The 20,790-nt window shown below is 32.7% G+C and overlaps 2 protein-coding genes across 3 annotated transcripts in view; one reads left to right on the forward strand and one right to left on the reverse strand.

The window, feature by feature from the left end:
• Positions 1 to 8,392: 8,392 nt before the first annotated feature.
• Positions 8,393 to 20,790, forward strand: part of Bma-zfh-2 (Uncharacterized protein) — a gene marked incomplete at both ends in the record, with an annotated part of 48,675 nt that continues 36,277 nt past the window's right edge. For both annotated transcript variants that reach the window (XM_043080670.1, XM_043080669.1), the window contains 7 exons: positions 8,393 to 8,503; positions 10,829 to 10,953; positions 11,829 to 12,049; positions 12,920 to 13,080; positions 13,267 to 13,456; positions 13,700 to 13,810; positions 14,045 to 14,190. In XM_043080670.1, coding sequence (XP_042936604.1) covers positions 8,393 to 8,503; positions 10,829 to 10,953; positions 11,829 to 12,049; positions 12,920 to 13,080; positions 13,267 to 13,456; positions 13,700 to 13,810; positions 14,045 to 14,190 — 1,065 coding nt within the window. The remainder of the gene's footprint in view (positions 8,504 to 10,828; positions 10,954 to 11,828; positions 12,050 to 12,919; positions 13,081 to 13,266; positions 13,457 to 13,699; positions 13,811 to 14,044; positions 14,191 to 20,790) is intronic.
• Bm17653 (Uncharacterized protein) lies at positions 10,055 to 10,477 on the reverse strand (the record flags this gene model as incomplete). The annotated part of the gene is made up of 2 exons (XM_043080671.1): positions 10,055 to 10,107; positions 10,381 to 10,477. 2 exons carry the CDS (start codon positions 10,475 to 10,477, stop codon positions 10,055 to 10,057), a joined length of 150 nt encoding a protein of 49 aa, XP_042936605.1.

Genomic DNA, 20,790 nt, shown 5'->3' on the forward strand with positions numbered 1-20,790 from the left:
ATCGTAAAGAAATGCTGAAAATAAGTCTATAATACTTCAACTGAAAGTTGTATACACTTTATACCTCCAGCTTGCAATAGTGCGCAAGCAGTTAATTTTATTGAATACATATACATTTTTAAGATATTAGCGCCATGTCTATTCTATTCCACTACCTTATTCTCTTCTATACAACTTCATTGCTGCATTCAAGCTTTTCTTTATTTCTTTCATTCTTCACAGAATGAATTTCTTTTCTGTGTCTTATTTTATTCAAAAATTCCTTGCTTTATCAATGATTTCAATTATCAAAAACTAATATGCAAAATAAGTAATCGACTTTTGGTCTTTACAACCATTTATTTTTAAGTGAGGCTCATAAGCTCTCAGCACTTTTCAATCATTTAGTGCAACAATCCATCTGGAATAGTTTTCAATAGTTCATTGCCAGTCAGGCTTTGAGTCGAATTCAGGTGTTTCTATTCAACACAAGGTCAAATATTTTCTTAGTGCTAAGCTGCAAAAAATATTTTACACAGTGCTTTGACTGAGCTTGCTTTTATGTTTGCAACAAAGCCAATTTTAGAAGATCTTTTTAAGATTGTTTCAAAATTATGCTCCACTCAATATCTTATTGAACTGTATAATAGATTAATCATTTTTCCCATTAAAAGTTTGGTTTTTTTTTCTTCACTGATAACATTTATCAAAGAGAGTATATTTTTGACAATGCCGCCTTCGTGTCGGCTTGACCCAAAAGCTACGTATCTTAGAAAGATTTCCTTTTTTTTCCAGATATTAAATATGAGAGAGTCGTTCGCTTATTATTGACTGCTGCAAATATAATGTCCGCAGTAGAAGTATCTTCGCTGACTTGTTCTATAGTTTTGAAAAAGGTTTATTTTTATAAAAAAAGCTTACAGATCATTTCTTTTCTGTCCATTCGATCTATTCTATCATGAAGTCAATGAATTCTTACTGTGTTGAGAAGCAGTTATTTAGAAGGCCTACAATGTGGGATGGTATCATTTCTGGGTCACTGTTTTAGCTCAATAAGTCACTTATTGCTAGAATAATCAGTATTTTTATCTTGAGGAATATATGTTGTAGTAATTGATTTGTCAAATACATTTCCGGTGGTTTTATCAATTTTGAAATCATCACAGAACTCAACGATAAATCAGTTTTTAACCTTATCGAGTGAAGGAAATGACGCTCAGACGATAAAAGACCCCAGAGTATTAACTGGAGGACTTACGAATTTCAGGCCATCCACCACTATAGTTTGTAGAGGCAGCAATTATTGCTTTCCTTTTCTCGACTAAATTGCATTATCTTAATTGGCCGCGTATTAATTACATTCAGAAATTCTCTTCTTGATGTATATGCACTCATTCATTCCTTATTTCGCTTTCTGACTTAAATGACCCCAATCAACAATTTTCAAATTATCCATGCAAAGTACCGAAATGCTCAAGAAATCTCATGCTTCTTTTTATAGCTTTCTCTTTATATTTTCATTTTCATGCTGTACCATCAAATATTTCAAAGTCATATTAAATGCTAATGGCTTCTTTTCAGCTAAATTTTAGGCGTTTAATTCTCTCTTCATATTCTAAACAAAAAGAAAAAAATGGAATGTTTTACGACTTAAATGTAGTTATAAAAACATTCCACTTCTTTGTTCAGAATAGAAGAAAGAATTAAACTTTTAATATATGCTTAGAATAATTGAAATTTTTTAAATTTAATAATTGGAGACCTTACTTTGTCTTTGTTTTTTTTTTTTGCTATCTGTCAATCATTCCCACTACCGCATAATTTTCGGTTGCATAAAACTTTTAAGGATCAATTAATTACTTGTTTAACTTGAAGGAAGTGGATGAAGTTCTACAAGGCTATTGGTAATTAAGATTTCGTGAGACTGAGACAGTCTAAGCTATCGTTGTGCGATCAAACAAAGAGCTCGAAACATCTCTTTTATATCATAGTTTTTAAGCATACTTATGAAGAATAAATGTATAATTTCATTTTTTGACTCTGTCGATTTTTAATCATTTAATTTTACGTCAATGTAACTTTCTCTTCTTTCATTTACTACCTTTTAGTAGTCCTGTTCCTGTCGGAAGATTCATATTGGATCAAATCATACTGCAGCAAAGTTGTAAAATGAGCTTCAGACAAAGTTAAAAAATAAATCCGTACATGTTCTTGTTTCGGTAATCTGTGCATGAAAGTAGCGGTCGCAAAAATGACACTTGATTGTTTGAAGAGTTTTGAAAGATGCACTTTGTAATTTGCTATACAGTGAAACTCAACCTTAAACCTTTGTTACATGATATACATTCAAATTTCTAGTGTAAAGGATTTATTCTTTTTTTGTTCTCTAAACTTGCAGCTGCTATGCAGAAGTAGAAAATGAGAATAATTTCTTAATTAGAGGGAGAAAGCATGTGATTAATTAGAAAGCTTCTGCTGCTGCTATACTTATATTCATATATGTGTTATATATATATATAAGAAATGAAGAACTAGTTAACTAATTTTTCTAGAGAAAATAATAAATTTTTTTCATTTTCAATGATGAAAAAACAGTCCCATTTTCATGAAGTGAAGATTATTTATTTTTGATTTTCTGCCTTTTACAAATTTCATTATCGATGAGCATTTTTACACAAATGAATAAAATTACTGGAACTGTTATGTGTGTCACAAACTATCTTAAGTTAAATGGTGTTGATATCAATCTTTAAATGTAATCAACCATTTGATGATTGCGAGTACATTTTACATCCTTCTAAACTACGTCTCCCTATACCGTGCCTTAATTGACTCATGCCATATAGCATTTGGCCATTGAGTTAATCAATTGAAATACAGCTGGTGAGTTCCAAATAGACGTGCATGCAACAACGAGTGTGTGTACATGTTGTGGACATGCAAATGCACACCCCTTTCTCATACACACTCAAATTAATTATCGTTAATTAACAGCCACATCCAGCATTAACTACCGCCACACTGCAACCGATGGTCCAGTGGAGGATGCCTGAGTTATTTTCAATTTTAATCTCAGTTATTTTTATTAATGGCTAAATGATGTAAACGAATTCATTGTAGGCATTTAGAAAAACAAAAAAGCGTGGGCTCTTTTCTATAAATTGATTCATATCACAAACGGTGACATTGTTCCATATTATATGAGTAGGACGAGTGACCTGGCAAAGCGACTACCATCAAAAATCGAGACTGTCTGGTCTCCAGTACAATGCATCCTATTTCATAATTAAATTAGCATAGGTTAAAATGTCGGTAGCAAGTGCTTTTCCATTTTACCATTTAAACATGCAAAATATTCCGGAATTGAAGCCCCGTCTTCTTTTGATGCTATCCCTCGTTTCTATGTCATCTAAATCTTTTCAACAACTGTAGTTGAAAATTTATTCAATGCTGATTAAGTCACGAAAAACTAATTCTGTTTAAAAATTGTTTAATTAATCTTTGAATTATAATGTTTTAGTTAGAAATGTATATTCTCTTCGGAAAGTTGTTATTTCGGTGTATTTAGAAGATTGAACCAGGTTGAACTGGTTATTATTTATTGTCTAGATCAGAATTACAGAAAAAATGCTAGTGTCTAATAAAAGCCTTTCAGGACAACTAACAAGTCGAGAATGACATACATCAGCTTTCTGAAAAAATTTATAGTGCTAGTTTTAAGACGTTTTTTAAATTCCATCATAATCTGTGCTATCTAACACATCTCAACATTCGTAGTTTGCTTAAGATCCTAGATTTGGTTAAGCTTATTTTAATAGAATATGATTTTGGATTTTGAATGTTCAGTAATATAGTAATGTATTTAAAGTATTATTTTATAAATTTTTTATTGTTATAGAGCGTTTCTAATGCAATCACTGAGACTTGTCATAACCTCTTCTTTAGTGTTAAATATTTTGCCGAAAACTTCCACACAAAAGATGTTCATTTAGTTTCTTGCCTGACTTCTGACATAATGTCCATTTCTACTACACTAGTGGTATTCACTAAACAACTTCAGGTTGCTCAATTCGCATTGTTAAAATAGCAAGGACCATATCTTCAGAGTTCAATTCTCCGTTAGCAAAGATTCTTATCTTCTTTGTTTAATATAATTGTTGTATTGATATCTGCTGAGGAAATGAACTTTTCCGGTGGTAATTTTCTGGAGGTATGTAGTGATGTAAGACAAATTTATAAAAAGGTGAGCTAGTTCCATAATGAGAAGCAGGAAATAGGGAAAACTCTTTGTATCTGTATCTTTCAGGAAATCATATGTCAGTGATATATTAGTTTTTAGCTGTTTTCTTCACAAGTTGAAAATGCAAAACATTGCAACAGACACATGACCAATGATGGGAGGGAAGCCAAAAAATTAGACTCAATTTTCTGGGTAATATCCATCCACACACTTACTATTTTCTTAGATAAAAGGGAAGAGCAAATTTTCTTAAATATTTGATGAAAAGAGCGAATAATGTAAATAAAATTAGAGAGTTGAGATGAGGATAGAGAAAAAGATATGTGTTAGTTACTATTACGAATACTATTACCTTTCCAGTGCTTAAGAGTAAACGATACTCTTCAGAGACTTTCAGGATTTTCGCTTAACAGGATATACGGAGAATTGTTTGTAAGTAGAACAAAAGAGTGCGAATTATTTTTTAATTTTCACTACATTATTTATGAATAATCTTTGAACCCTTCCAAAAAATCCATTTTCACTAATACTGTTATAACTATCCAAGTGTGGTAAATAGTTGAAGAAAGACAGAATTAGTTGCAATATGCGATGACTCGATGAACATAGGTAGAGCTTGTACAATCGTAATTAGTAAATTACAATGTTTTCTAGTGATATTAAACGTAAAAGCAGTTCGAACTATCTTCGTGACATCTTCTCAAGTGATATAAAGCTTCATGAAATTTTGTAATATGAACTAAAATTTAAAACATTTCTCTTCATTATTAAATGCAATAGCGAGCAGAATATTTCTACACATTAAATTTTTGAATGATTTTAGAACTAAAGAAATGTTGGTGTCACTTACTGGAATGCGGTAACATCTGTTTTATATTAATCACTATAAGAGGTTTAGGGAGAAGAAAGAGAAAGGTTTCTGATAATAACATAGAAATAAGTTCTTTTTTTAAATTGCGCTGATTGAATGTTTGATTCCTGGAATGAAAATAAAAATATTTTAAGTAAACCAAAAGGATGTGATCTATCCTTGCAATTTAAATGAACCTGAATTAAAACAGATGGCTATATTTTGGGGTTATTCGAAGTACGTAAAGTTCATTTGTGATATATGACTGAGGGATTCTGATACATTGACAGCTCAAATTCAGTTTCATTGCGATTTGTTATGCAACATGCGGGACAGTAGAGAAAGAATAAAGCAGTATTCTACACGCATTACCCATTCATTACTTCTGTAAACTTTATTTCTCCGTTCATCATGACCAAAAAGAAGTAATCAATCAATTAATTAATTCTGGTTCAATAGTAATTCGAAGCGCTCCTTGTACTCGAAATTCATTTATCCCACTTGCCAACTCAAAAGACAATCTTTCTGAAGACAAAAGAATAAGTAGCCAAATGATTGCATTTAAGCTGCTCACTTATTAGACTCTTATTAGCGTGCGCACTCAGCTTACCTATTACGTCTTTTTTTCTCTTGGTTTAGAAGGTACAGCGTAACTAGTAACTAACGTAGAAAAATGAATCCATTTGGCATGATAAGAGATCATTCGTTTGTTACGGTTGTTTTATGGAATGCAGAAGCATAAATTATGGGTATCTCATTTACATAACACCTAAGAAAACTTATTCCTGATCTTATTTCTTCTGGGAAATACAAAGAATTATAATTATTATTGCATTTTACGGTGTTCGGCCTGTAATATAAGAAAAATGCGATAATAAAAATTTTCCATTTTTAGAATATTTATATTTTTTATTACACAAAACGAATTGTCTACACTCTGACTGAAAAAGGGGGTGGAGGGCAAACCGAACGACCATAAAATGTGCTGAAATTTAATATTTTTATTTTGCTATCTATAAATTTCCGTCTCTCTTTAATAAATATCCAAGTGTTAGCAACTTATTTGCAAATCAGAATTTCAAGTTTCTGAAAATCCAGAAGCTACTCTTAATATTAGCAGAAAAAATGCCTAATGATTGCAAAACTTTAGGAGAGAATCATTTTAGGAAGCATGATTTCTTTATTTGTTTTATTTTCAAGTAAGTGTTTTCGAGTTAACTACTTTCTTCCAAAAATCAAATGCTCATGATTCGCAAAATTTCCAAAATATTTCCAAAAATTTTTTATCATGGAGGTATTGTTTTAATCAATGTTTAAAGAAACTATGCATGATGGATTTGAAATGTTAACGTCAGAGGGCTCTGTTACCACTAGTTAAAAGGAGAATTAATGAAGTGACACTAATATTTCTTAATGGTAATTTCAAGCATTTCTTTTCCTCATAATTTCTCAAACGAATTATCCTGTCTGTCCTCCAGGAATTATTTCTTTCCTGACAAAAATACCTACTGTGAAATAACATTTTAAATCCGTCATGTATAGCTCCTTTTAAATCTGATTTAAGGAACAAATCAGTGCAATTACAATTGTCACAGTTCTTTCTACTGCTTTTTCAAGTGTGAAATTTAAGGGTAGCAGTGTTTTGTTTTGTTAGGAAATGGTGTTTGTTGGTAAAAATGTGAACTGTTCCCCTAATTTGTATATAGCTAGAAGCATTACAGTGCAGCACTATCACAGAAAGACAAAACTATATATTCTGAAAACTCTACTCTGCTGCCAGTTCTGAAGAGGTAAATGTTTCCAAGAATTATCAGAACTATCTATCTACTATTCAAAGTAATTTGCTTCCTGTCCTATTGCTATTTGGAAATTCGTTACATACAACCAGATATCAGTCGTTGACTTATTTTTCAGTTTCTTTCTTGAAACATTTACTTATTATCCTAAAGATTGGTCCATCAGTTTTCATCATTGTCCAGCGTATTCACTATATTATCATATGTGAGTATCTTTCGTCAGATTTCTTAAAAGTAAAGAGTCCAGAATTCATGTAAGAATATTAGATAAGCGTTGCTGTAAATGCTCACTAATTAATGCTTACGATTCTTTGCTTTCATATTGGTTATGGTTCTGTCGTTATCATATTGTTATTTCATATTGGCCAAACAATTATTTTTAAAATTGTCCGCAAAATTTATTAGCTCACATTTGAGAAAGGGAAAGAAATTTTTGGCAATTTTACATCCCCAATTTCATTCCTTTTATACATACGGCTTATATCAGAGAAGTGCGGCCGAGTGGTAAGCGAGTAAGCTAATTTCTTCCTGTGTGTGTGTGTGCTCAAATTTGAAAATTTAGGAGAAAATTAGAGACATATTCATTAGTCAGTCTGTTATGTCTGTATGTGTGTATAGATGTGTGTGTGTGTGTGTGTTTATAATTGTATGAAAGATTACGGTAATGCGCTATTAGGGCCTAATAAAGATAAGGGAAGGAAGGAGAAGGCGCGATGGGAGCTTGCAGGACTAAAGTAAGACGCGGTGAGAAGTGTAGTTTGTTAAGTTTGATTGGTGGTAAAATAGAGAATTAGAAAAAGGAAAAAGTATTTTAGATCCATTGAAAAATTTTTGCAATAATCGGTTTGGAAGCTTTTAACTAAAAAGGGAGAAAGGAGGACCGCCGAAGCCAAAGCCTAAACAAGCCGTTTGAAATAATTATGGTGACTGCTTCGCTTGATTGCAATTTAGGCCAAATTTGCCTTCTCTTAACAAATATAAACCCATTCAGGGTCCGAGCTGTCCTATTCAACCAAATTTCAGGATGCTCTAACTGGACTTCCGGATAGAGCAGGGAAGGTGTGCTATCAGTAACCGTGATATTTGTAAGCGAGAGGAGATTAAGAGATGATGGCAGAAAGCTTTCACCCAAACACCTTAGCCCAATATCCGGTAATTTTGAGACCCTAAAGAAATTAGTGGTGCATGAGTAAGATTAAAGCCATTTCGACAAGTAATTATTTTATTTTACATACCTGAGCTGTTAACTAGACCCAACATACTCGTAACTTCTAAAATTCAAACCTTAAGCTCTTAATTTTAGTTTTTATCAAGTAGGAGAATTTTCTTCAACACTACTTTAATGGATAACTTTTTAATTCATTTCTTATCACAGTGTTATTCGTACAATGATTCTGTTGCAACTGATCATATATGTTGATTCATTATTCACGTGTTCAAAAAGTGATTTTCAATTGCACACGTTTACGCTTCTCTTTTCAATTTCAAATGAAAATATGTTAACTAAAATTGTTTAGTATAAATTGTATGAGGTCAAACTCGGTGTCGCATTCCAACACTAAGAATTGCAACAATAACAGTAATAAGAGCAAAGCAGCAGGAGTAAACGACGCAAGTTTCGACCATACTTTTAATCCGGTATGTGAATTCCTGTTTCAGTAAAGTTTTTCACGAAATTAATATGTTACATTTGAAGACAATAGCTAGACAAAAGTACAAAATTTATACTATAGTACTAAACTTTTATTGGACGGTTTATCTTTATTCATATCTAAGCTAAGCCCTACTGGACCACGCAGTGCATCACGCTTGTTTCAACTTTATCTTTATATTTTTGATCTAATCTCCTATTAGACATATTTTTCAGAAATCTTGCCATTGATAAGAACATTTCATTATTAGAATAAGTTTAAAAAAGTCAGCTCGTCTCTTCCTATTAATTACTACTGATTTTTGGACGCTTTTGCAACATGTAGTCATTAATTATGGTCATTCCTTATCTCTTATTATTACTATATTATATTATTATCAAATTATCACATATGGCTGTGTACAGGAATTGGTAAAAGGAAGAAGGCACAGTGAAATTTGATAACTATAATTATTTGCTAATTATAATAATCTATTTCCCTACCCTATTCCATCTCAATTTGATCTTTTATTGTATATTCTGCATTTAATTTTGTAATTATTTCTTGAATGTATTTCTTGAAATATCAATCTTTAAAAAATTATCCAAGTTGAGTTACCTTCACGAAAATGTTTAATTAATACAATATTATTCCTTTCTTTTGCTTATCATACTTAAAGAGCAAATTATGATCGGCTAATTTGATTCAGTTGATCTCTTTAGTGTTAATCGTTAAAAATAACCATGGTGCTCATAATTTTCCTTTCTTTCTGAATTTATAAATTCCTTTTAAAGAAAGTGAATTGTTGACATTATCAGTTAAGGATTGATTTTTTTAGCTACTATTCCACGACATATTACGTATTAAAAATGGAAGAGGAAAAAAAATTTTTCTCAAATTTATTTTTCTTCGCTTATGTCTAGTCGGAGGCAAAAATTATTCCGAAATAACATTTCTTTGCTAGGGTCATTATTTTAATCATCGTAATTATTGTTATCTTACAATTAATTTGCCATTTGTTTGCCTGGCAAACATTTTTCAACTTGCATTTTGAAACTTCAACATCAGATTCCGACCTAAAGTCTGTAGAAAAAAGAAGTTTTTTCTAAGAAATTATATAAAGCGTTAAAAGTTAGAATTAAATAATTATCATTTTTGTCGTCATCATCATAAATATTCTTTGGAAAAAATAATAATCGCTATAACAAGAAAACGAAATGAATTGAGAATAACATGCTGAAATTCACATATTGCAACCAGGTGTGCTTCATACTTTTTTCAACCTCTTGCTATAGAGAGTACAAGTCTTTGGGAAAGACAAATAATCCAATGGCCAATATCAATAACACAGTTTCTTAATTCTAATGAGGGAGATTTAAGTTCCATAAAATCATAGCTTTAGAGATGGCTGGTTGGTTGAGAAGTGAGTCATATGTTTTATAATTCAAATGTGAATGAAACTTTATTTAAAATTATTTGTTTCTACTCAGAAAGTTGAAAATATTCGAACACAATTCTAAAATTATGGAAACATGAAATCCTACTTGAGATTATTGCCTTAGCTTTTTTTGTATGGTGTTTTGGCACAGTGACACGAACGAAATTGGTCCCCTGAGCGAATGGGTGACAGTTAAACAATCAGGCGACGGACGTATACATACACTACGTGTGTGCACACACATATACACACACAGCACGCAACACATTGCACATAAACATACACGCATAGAGCTAGCCACATGTGTGAAGCGCATTAGCAATGTTTATACAGTGCCTTTGGCTTGCACACTGACACACAACCTGAGACTAATAGCTTTCATAGCCGTCACCAGCGAGATATTCACACTTTTGTAAATATTAAGCCATTATTATTATTATTATTACCATCATCATCATCATCATCATCATCAACATCATCATCATCAACATCATTAGCACTATCGCAATTGCACTCAGCTGGCATGGCACAGGCACTATTCATTCCGATACACTTCTCAGTCCTCTTTTCCATCAATTTGCATATTTATTCTGTTAGCATTTAGAAATTAACACCAAATAAACAATAATTCACTGCAAGCATATGTTTTTTCCAATCTTATTTGATATGACGCTTTCTTCCATCAACAATGATTTCATCATCAAATGTGAACTTCCTAAAAGAGTTGAGCTGAACTTTTCAAGTAGCCATGGAATAGGCTACTAATTATTTGAGCTAGGGAATCAATTCGGATGAGTCACTTAGGAAAGAATAATGAAGAACCCATTGTATACTTTACTTTAGATAAGACTTAAGGCATAGGTGCAAGCAAGAAATGAAAATATAAAGTTTCAGGTGTTTTTCGAAAGATGTTTTAGTCAGATTGAAACAACTCCGTCAGAGCGCAAATGTTCGTCCAAAGTGATTACCGAATCTGACGAGAAGCAAATACACCCTATCGGTTTGGAATCTATTGAACGGTTTATTTTTATTACAGTGAAAGAATTTTGTTTATTCTGTGAAACGGGCGAAATGAAGTTGAGATGACCACCCGAAATGAAGTTAAGAAAAAGATAACGGACTTCATAACTTCACTGAAATAGATGAGTGCAAGGTCAACACGTTGGTGAGAATAACTGACCGGTTAATTATTCTAACAAGTAAATAATTTTTTTATATTAGTGTGCTGCGTTACATCGGTGTTGTATATGTTTTGTGAGAAGAGCGAGAATTTTTTCTTTGAGACTGCTCTTTTTGTATAAAATTGAATTTGATATTAGTTTAGTTGTCTGAAAAAAAAGGATAGTTTTCTTGCATTTTTTGTCTTTATAAATGAAAGTTTTATAAGCAGAAAGTATCATTTTATTTTTCTTATTCTTTATGTTACTTCTTCTACTGAAAAGCGTCACTTTCAACGCTGGTATCTCATGCATAATGCGCTTTGCCGAGCGTGGTACGTCACATGGCATCACTTCTAGATGAGCTAATAGTTTACCTGGCAGGTGTAGTGATCAGTGAGTATCATGTGTAATTCATTGTTGCAATTTTTTCTTCTAAGAGAGAAATTCAGAACACTTAACAGTTTTTCATTTCCTTCTCTCTGTTGCATAATTTTTTTCTTTCAAACCTTAAACCGATTCTCTTCCTGCAAACTTGACCATTTTATCGTACCATTATTGAATCCCGTATCTCATCACTTATTCTGTGTCTCTCCTCACTCATGCAATTTTTTCTCGATTTCTTTCCATATATTTTCCGTGACTGTTTATCGAAGCCAAGACGCCATTAATTATTAATTATGCAAATAATGAAGCTTTCATCCAAATTAGTCTCTAAAAATTTGCATAATTTGCAGCGACAGTGGTTCATTACAACTCTCAAATACAATATTTTATGGTTCCGGTACTAAGCTAGAGGGTGACAGCAATAGCGGAATCATGGATATGGATCGTCTTTTGCAGAGAACAATGATTTTATCAACGGATGCCGATTTCACAGCAAATAGGATTTTGCAACGTGTCCCGATGAATTTAATGAACGGGTCTACCCAAGAACTAGCGTCAACTAGCACAACCGGTACGTGTCAATTGCAACTGGCTATTTATTTCTAGTCAAACATTTCTTGGATCTTTATCAACTAATTTCAGTTTTTAAGGTAATGTACTTGGGCAATCATAAAATTTGATTTAGATATTTTACACCGATCTTTTGTGCGTTTAACTGTGTTTTAAAATTATATTTCACTTTTTGGAATTATACTAAGAAACTCATGATATTCATAAATCAGTTAAAGAGGAAATATGATGGTGCGGTTGCAAATGACAGAAATATGGATAGAAACTTAGTTTTAATCTACAAGTGAAATTTGTCACTGTGTGAGAAAATTTTCAGTGATTGATTCCGGAAAGTATTCTAAGGGACCGAAACGATATTGAAAGTGAAAGAGTGTTGAACAAGTTTAAATCTTAATCATCACCAAATTTAGAAAAAGATGAAAACTAAGGATTTAAGACAGGAGCAAATATTTTCTTTTGCCACTTAATTCAAGTTAGATTCATATCAAAAAGCCGAAAGTTCTGAGATCTCTTTTGGCAAAGATCTGAAAATAAATCGATAAGTCATGTCTGAACATTACTGCGACGAAAGGCTTCGTGACATTTATTAAAAAATTGGTTTTTGGCTATGGTACCATCTATATCTGCATATTTCTTGAACTGATCTTTCAAAATAGAACCAGTTTTCTCCAGAGTATATCTGATTTTGTGATTTGATCATGATTTTTTAAGATTTGTGATTCTAGCGTTTACCTTCACTCTTGATCATCACTGCAATATTTAATACCACATAGCACCACTAGTTTCAATCTTTTCTTTGTTGATTGTCGCGCCCATTCTTCATTTCTGCGCATCGCAATTTGTCAATCCATAATTTATTATTGTTTTTCAGAAGATATGCCCGGATCTTCGTCATCTGCATCAGTATTCCCAGCCACCACACTAACGGCTCGCAACAGTTCTAAAACATTAAAATGTCCGAAATGCAACTGGCATTACAAATACCAAGAAACACTGGAGATTCATATGAAGGAAAAGCATGCGGGTCATGAGGTTTATTATCTAATATATCTGCCTATATAAATTTCAAGCAATGATTAATATATTCATTAGATAAGCAAGATAATGCAATGATACATCACATAGTTTATTGTTAGACCTTACATTAAATTCCAAATAATTTAAGATTCTTAACAAACAATCTAAAAAACACATCTTTCGATAAAGTGCATTTTCTAGGTAAAGTGCATTTTCTGCTTGCATAATCGACCGCATCCTCGATTAGCCCGTGGTGAAAGCTATTCATGCGGCTACAAACCATATCGTTGTGAAATATGCAAGTATAGTACTACAACAAAGGGTAATTTGAGCATACACATGCAAAGTGATAAGCACTTACACGCGGTGCAGGAAATACCACCAGTCACAGGTCAGGTACTTATTTATTTAATTAGTTACTGAGTTTGAGCCTTTGTTCAGTTGTTGTTTCTGCAGTGCCAAGTCTTCCATTTTCTATAACGAAATGATCGTTGTAGGTCGTTGAAAATATTTTTTAAATAATCAATTAAAATTCGAATTTAGTTTTCTATCTATACTTTCCAGAAAGGAATAATTAGGTGAACAACGTGATCTTTTTCGACACTGTTGTTGTTACAAAAAATTCACGTTTTAGGTAATGCGATTGCAATTTCAAGCGGTGATCTGAATGCAAAAAATTTACTTCAATGCATGATTTGTTCCACATATTCAACTGATAATATTTCCAAAATGATCGAGCATATTGGTAGGCAGCTCAGTTGTCCAAAGTTTGGCGCTGAAAATGTTCTTTGAAAATTTCATGAAATTTTTTAAAGATGTATCTTGAAACAAATCTGGAATACTAATATTATATAGGAGAAATATACCCGCTTCTAACGCCTTGATCATTTGCATTTATATCTTTACATGGAAAACTAGAAATAAAAAAATAACTATTCAAACAAAATCAAAAACAAAAAAAAAAAAAACTATTTTTAAGAGAAAGACCGAAGTCATCCAGTGATTGGAGATATCTCAGTGATACAAGGTGTTTATCACTGTAACCTGTGTCCGTATAGTACCAGCCTGAAAGCAAATTTCCAGTTACATACAAGAACCGACAAACATGTGCAGCGAACACAGATGGTAAGTGAATTACAATTCTAAACTAGTTCCGTTAACTAGTTGATGCATAATCAACAATTAGTAACCTTTCCCGTTACTGATTGCTGATTAATGTACAAGTACAAAGACATAAATCAATCAGCTATTGCTCACAACATTGCAAATGAAATATTGCATTATCATTCATTAAGCAAGTTAGATATTGCTGAATTAGTAGTATTTGCAACCGCTTACTGTAATGAATTCCAGATTGTCCGGTTCCTTCTTATCTAGGATTCTGTTCAATAATTTTAATCGCTAAGTCATGGTTTTTACTTTCTGGTTATCTGATTGTATCTTTTTGTCCAGAATATAACATGTGAACATATGTTTTGTCCTGTTTAACTTTGTCTTACAATTGCTTTCTCAAAATCATAAGTATTAGGATGAGATTATATTGGTGATCTATGTTAATGGCGTAAAACAATAGACACACTTCCAAAGTAGATAGTGCAGGAGATGAATTAAGAGTGATGGATAAATAAATAAGTAAATGAGTGGTTGATATGAAAGCGAATGTTATGTCCAGTCATTTAGAGAGAAAAAAGAGAGAAGGCCAAAACTTCTTTAACTTCATATGGATAATATATTATTTGCAGAAAAAGGCATTCAGTGGCCAACGATTGGTGGAAAATTTATTTAGTTTTATATTCTTGCCACAGAATCCCTTGTATAAAGAGGAATGAAGAAAAAAGGAGATTAAATTGGGTGATAATTTTTGAACAAGTGAATACTTATTTTATATCAAAAATCACAGTTTCTTCGTTGACATGTAATTTCTGTCCGCCATCTATTCCTTTATTTCCCAACCGAAAATTCAATTTTAAAGAAATTAATTTTACATTTTAGGGAAGACACCAAATTATCGGCATGTTTCAAAGCAGGTATATGAGCTGTTGTATTCTTCATTTTTGGTAAGATCTAAGAAGCTTCCAAGATTAGTTTTTGCAGGCTCGATTAGCAAAATAATTTATTTTCCTTTCAAAAACTAGGGAATATTAATAAATTAGATTTGCAGATAATTTGTTAAGAAACGCTATTATGTTCATAACTTCGAAAAAAAAACCTAAAATGCTGTAATTCGGAATGTCGAAATATTCTGAACTTGTAAACAAGTTACGGAAGGTTTTCCCACACTTCAGTACAGATAATTCTTGCAAATGGTGGTCATACCGATTTTCATTCAATAGCTTATCTCCCGGCAGAGTTCTATGGTGACGATCTAGGAACTGTTATACTGAATTTATTTGATTAGTCAATGATTAGCTGGTTTTCTGTAAGATACATCTTTCGAGAATCACGATTTATTTTGAAAGAATCTGTTGATACTCTCTTTTATAAAAATATGATTAACTTTGATCAGATTGTCTCTTACATTCCCGATATATTTTTCCCAGATTTCCAAAAACTCGCAAGATTTCACACCTGATGGAAGGGAAGAAATAATGAGTGAGGTAATGCGTTTTCGTGTGCACATTTCATCTAACATTAAAATATCGCTTCAAAATATTGACATAACAAATTGTCATTATTGTCGTTTGCCATTGCCATTACTATTACTGTTGTCATTGTTATTGTTGTTATGACAATTACTGCTGTATTTCCTTGTGCCATACGGTCACAAGCACAAAATGTATGTTTACAGACGTATTTAGGACTGGAGTTAAATTTTGAGAAATTCCTTGATTTTATTAATTTCGATTCAAGTAACTAATCTGAAAACACAGGCAAACATTGGACGGACATTTAATTAGAAGGTATCAAGTTTTATGTTCTGTTGTAGTTCATTTTTGATTATTCTCTTCACCATTCATTCGTTCAACTCATTTCATTCAATTTCAGTCAACTTTCATTCAAGTCCAACTAACTAATTTAGAACTTATCCACTTAACTCTTGTTTCGCTGCACTTCGCAAGATTTGCTATTCAATTGACTTGGCCAGTTCTGATTTCGAGTTGTAAGTGGATGTTGGTCTATGAAAATAATGAAAGTTGACCTGTGAATCTTTCCTTCCCTCAACTCACTTCATACCTGTCGTCCTTTCATTCCCATCTCATCACTTCTACAACCACCTTCTCCCTTCTTTTCGCAACGCCAATCACCATTCTATACCATTGTTTTCTGTCACAAACACGTTTCGAGAACCGAACACTGCAGACAGTAAGGTACGGGCAAACACACACATACATACACATTACACGCACATGCATAGACGTATCTACATACACACATACCTACATACACACGCATACATACAAATACAGATACACAGACATACACATATATATTTACATAAACAAGGAGACTGGGAAACGTACACAAACATTCATTCATTTTCACACCTTTTTCACAAAAGAGAAGGAAAGAAGGAGAGAAAGATAGACAGAGAGATGGTAGATATACCTGTACATAATATACCTCAAGTTCTACTTCAATCGACAGGAGCACATCTCGACATCTTGAAATGTACGAGCAGGCATTCTCACTCATTCTCATCAGCTGTCACCAACGTATATCGATCATTACTTTTTAGGGGGGTGCTTATAGAACTGTTGGTGAATAGCAAGTACTTCCTGAATAAAAGGTTGGAAAAGTGACTGAGTATGATTGTGATATGAAGATTTGTCCTCCTATTCTATTCAACAAATATACCGTAGAGCCATTTGGATAGATTTTTTGTTTCATTTCACAATGCTGTTTAACTTTTTGTATTCGAATCCTGCGATAATTAACTAATTAAGAAACAAAGTTGCAACTGTTTACGGCATTTACTTATTCTCTGATAAGGCATCATTCATTTTACTTGATATTCAATTTCCTTATTTAAAAAACTATTAGCATTTACGGATTATTATTAAATTTTAAACATTTTGTTGGGATTATGATGTCCTTGAAAGTTCTGCGCCCTTGTAACTTCCATAATTTCTTCCTCGCAATCAAATAGTGTCGTTTCTTTTGGTAGTGATATCGGTGGTATTTTCTTGAGATAGCAATATCCATTACTGTTGTCATTGATATTTAACATAAATACTGTGAGAAGAATTATAAGCGAAGTAAAAAAAAACATATTTTTTTTTAACATTGCTCCCTCGAGAACTTCTTAGAAGAAATGGATTTTCCCTGAAATATTGAAAAGCAGTTGATACTTTTACTAATTTTGCATGAGCAATTATTGCAAAACTGTATAGGACGAAGCAACTGAATGGTCCAATTTTTATCATTTGCCTTTACAATATTTATCTTGAATCTGAATTTTCAGCCGCGAAATTGAAGTTCGCCAAGCTTTATATTCCAACCTTAAATGGACACAAATTTTCTTTTTTGGGTTATATGAGACATAGACTATAGTCTTTACTTAGTAATCCTAATCTTGTAATATCTCAACTTATTTTTTTCCTCTTTATCCAAATTCCTATTTATCTTTTTAATATAATTTGAGATGCAACTTCTAAATTTTCGGTTGCTTGACTTTGTAGAGATGATGCTTTGAGTTAAAATCTGTTCTTTTTAATGTAAAATTATATAACGACTAATTATGCATTCAAATAAATTCAAGAATAATTGCTATAAATCATTTAAGCATTATTTTCAAGCATACAGTTTTAAAATTTTGTGGGAGAGAGGCATATTTTCCAGCAAAAACGTTTAGCATGTTTTCTGATTATTATGGAATATGCTGTTTGTAAAGCGACCATCGAATTCGACCATCGAAAGCATCTTAGATCTGAACCATATGTTTTTTTTTTGGAGTAAATAGAAAATGATCAATATTTTAAATATTCGAAACCTTTCTTATTCGTTCAGGCATGCATACTTCTAATTCATATGCGCACTCCAAGGAAATTTAATCAAGTTTTTTTTAATAGCTTTTTAAATCTTTTAGATAAAACAAATAGAAATGACAAAGAGATGATATCTAGAACTAGTCTGCCAACTCATTAAATAACTAGATTGAACATTTTATGCAATATTTACTTTTGTAGCACTCAGTTTTTTTAAAGAAATAGTTCAAATGCTCTTGAATACTTCCTTCTTCATTGACGTTATTATGCATATCTAATCTCTGATACTTTTGGCGCTATGAAACTTTCGTAGTATTTTACACGTTTAGCGAAAGTGCATTTCTTTTCCAAACAATGGTCACAATAAAATGGAAAAGGAATAAAAGTGTTTAACTTCGAAATCCTATTCAAATGTGACTTCAGAACTCGGACAGTTTATAAAGATTGGATAAATTCGTTCACTAATTCTAACGAAATTAGAACCGCGAGAATCCAATTTCAGCCGGTTTTCGTTTAGACTTGTGAACTGCTACCGTGAACCTGAAGTGCAAGCCCGATATTAGAAAGTGAGAGGTCATAATTCCATCTTTCCACAGGCTTTTTTATGTCTTTCAAATTAAAATTGGTAGCAATTGCAATGGCAGCAAATGACCTCGATAGGTTGCGTTCCTATAATTATGCCAGCATTGTGTTTGAGAATCATTTTCCCATCATTCCGTATCTCCCCAATTGTTACGCATTATCCGGCCTTTTTCCCCTCCTCCTTTTCCTCTACTCCTCAAAATATCATAATACAAGTGAAGGCAAGAAGATAAGGAAAGGAAAAGAAGATGGAAGAACAATTTAGAGGCAAGCAGGTACAGAAAGGATATGCTGCTTTGCCGTCGTTTTCTTCGTGCTCAAAATTTTCACAGATCACTTACGACCATGGTGCGGTGATGGTAGGTAGCTCGTAAGGCCATTGACCTGTTCGCCTCATCCCTAATTACAACTCTTTACAGGACACACGAGCAATGATGGTATAGAGATTGAACAATATACATCCCGAAGACCTTCAAATTATTCATTCATCAACAAAATTCATTCCTCATCATGACTTGATGTTGAGACAGAAGTCTTCATAATTTAGAAATATAATTGGTATCCCCCATAGCAAAGCAAACTAAGAAAATAGTGACATCTCTTCCCTTGGTGAAATCTGTAGATGATAATAGGCGATGATAATACGTTGGTGAAAATCGAAGAGTGCGAAGTAAAATTATAATTACTGTCAAAGAAAGTTTTGGTACCACGTGCAAATATGACATAAGAATTAGGGTGACAAGCCTCCGACAATCTTACCAACTAACAATGGAAGAAATGTCTACATTAGCAGTTAGAACCTCTTCTTGCAGATTTATGTACGGATCATCATCTTGTCAGGCATGTACTCCATTATTGTACTGAATGATAAGATGATTACAGGATCTTACTATCTGGATTGCCACACGAATTGTGGCAGAAATCTGTGGATCATCATATCCCCAAATTTTCAGGACAGCGAATCTCGGTATGATCACTATTTATTTGAACCTCTACAATATATTATATTGTGTTTATTGATTAGACTATCGACGATATTGACTAATAAAGGGATAGAAAATGCGTATTTTACTACCATCTGAGTGATTTTTTATACATCAAAAGATGCGAAACATTTGTAGTGTCAGTGAAAAGATTCAATAGAAGTATTGAAATATACCTGTGATGTTACTGTTGATAAATACGCCTATTATTAAATCGAAAAATTTTTTCTTTCGATTGCTCATCTCCAAGCACAGCGATATTGTAACATTCGATTTATGATAATAAAAGGACATTGAAGGGGAGAGAGATGCAAAGAGAAACGATGCTTTTCGTCGGTTAGCTAACCCTATTATTATCGGCATCCTGTCCGTTTACTATCATTCAGGCACATGTTACCGGTTGTTGTTGAGGATGAATGTACCTTTAGAAACTCTGCCCCGCCCCACTCCACCCAGTGCTCTTATCCAACAATTATAGATTATTAGTGTGGAATTACTGGACAAAGATAATAAGTACTGTTATTGTAGTGACAAGTCATTTGAAGATCGTGAAGTAAGTTAATCGCTATTTTTATTAGCCTAGCTATAGAGAAAGAACGGCGAAAGAGATTCAGCTAGTCTTTGGCTAAAAGTTGGAAAGGTTAAGGATATTTTAATTGCTCTACTTCCTTCAAAGTTTTCCTCATTGCTAAAATAAGTCTTTATTATTATCTGCTCATCTTTCTCTCTTTCTGCTACTGTTATAATTAATCCATTACAATACTATTTCATTGCTCTATCTATTGCCTATCTTCTTCTTTCATCGCTGTATTAGTGTTAATGGGTGTGAGTTACCAATTTTTTATTCTCTCAGCTGAGGATTTCTCTTCTGGTGGAAGAGGATGTTAAGTGTTGAAGAAGTACTGTAACGGTAAACTCTTGGTGAACTTTGCAGAGAGTATTGAAGTGACGGAGAAAGATGACGGATAAAGAAAATTCTAGACAGAGAGAGGTTGGTTTATATGCTGACTTGCTACCAGCGATGTCCCGATTTGTTGACTTAAAACAGTTTGGGAAACATTTTGGAAGTAACAATTAATCTCATTTTTACTTCAATCATGAATATCTTCATTTGGAGGAGAAGAGATGAAACTAAAAATGAAGGGGAAAGAATGATTGGTGCACGAAAACACTGGTTGGTATTATCTTCAATTACACAACATCCTGCTACTCATCCAACACAGCCACACCACATC

The sequence above is a fragment of the Brugia malayi genome (genome assembly GCF_000002995.4).
Source record: "Brugia malayi strain FR3 genome assembly, contig: Bm_v4_Chr3_scaffold_001, whole genome shotgun sequence".
NCBI lineage: Eukaryota > Metazoa > Nematoda > Chromadorea > Rhabditida > Onchocercidae > Brugia > Brugia malayi.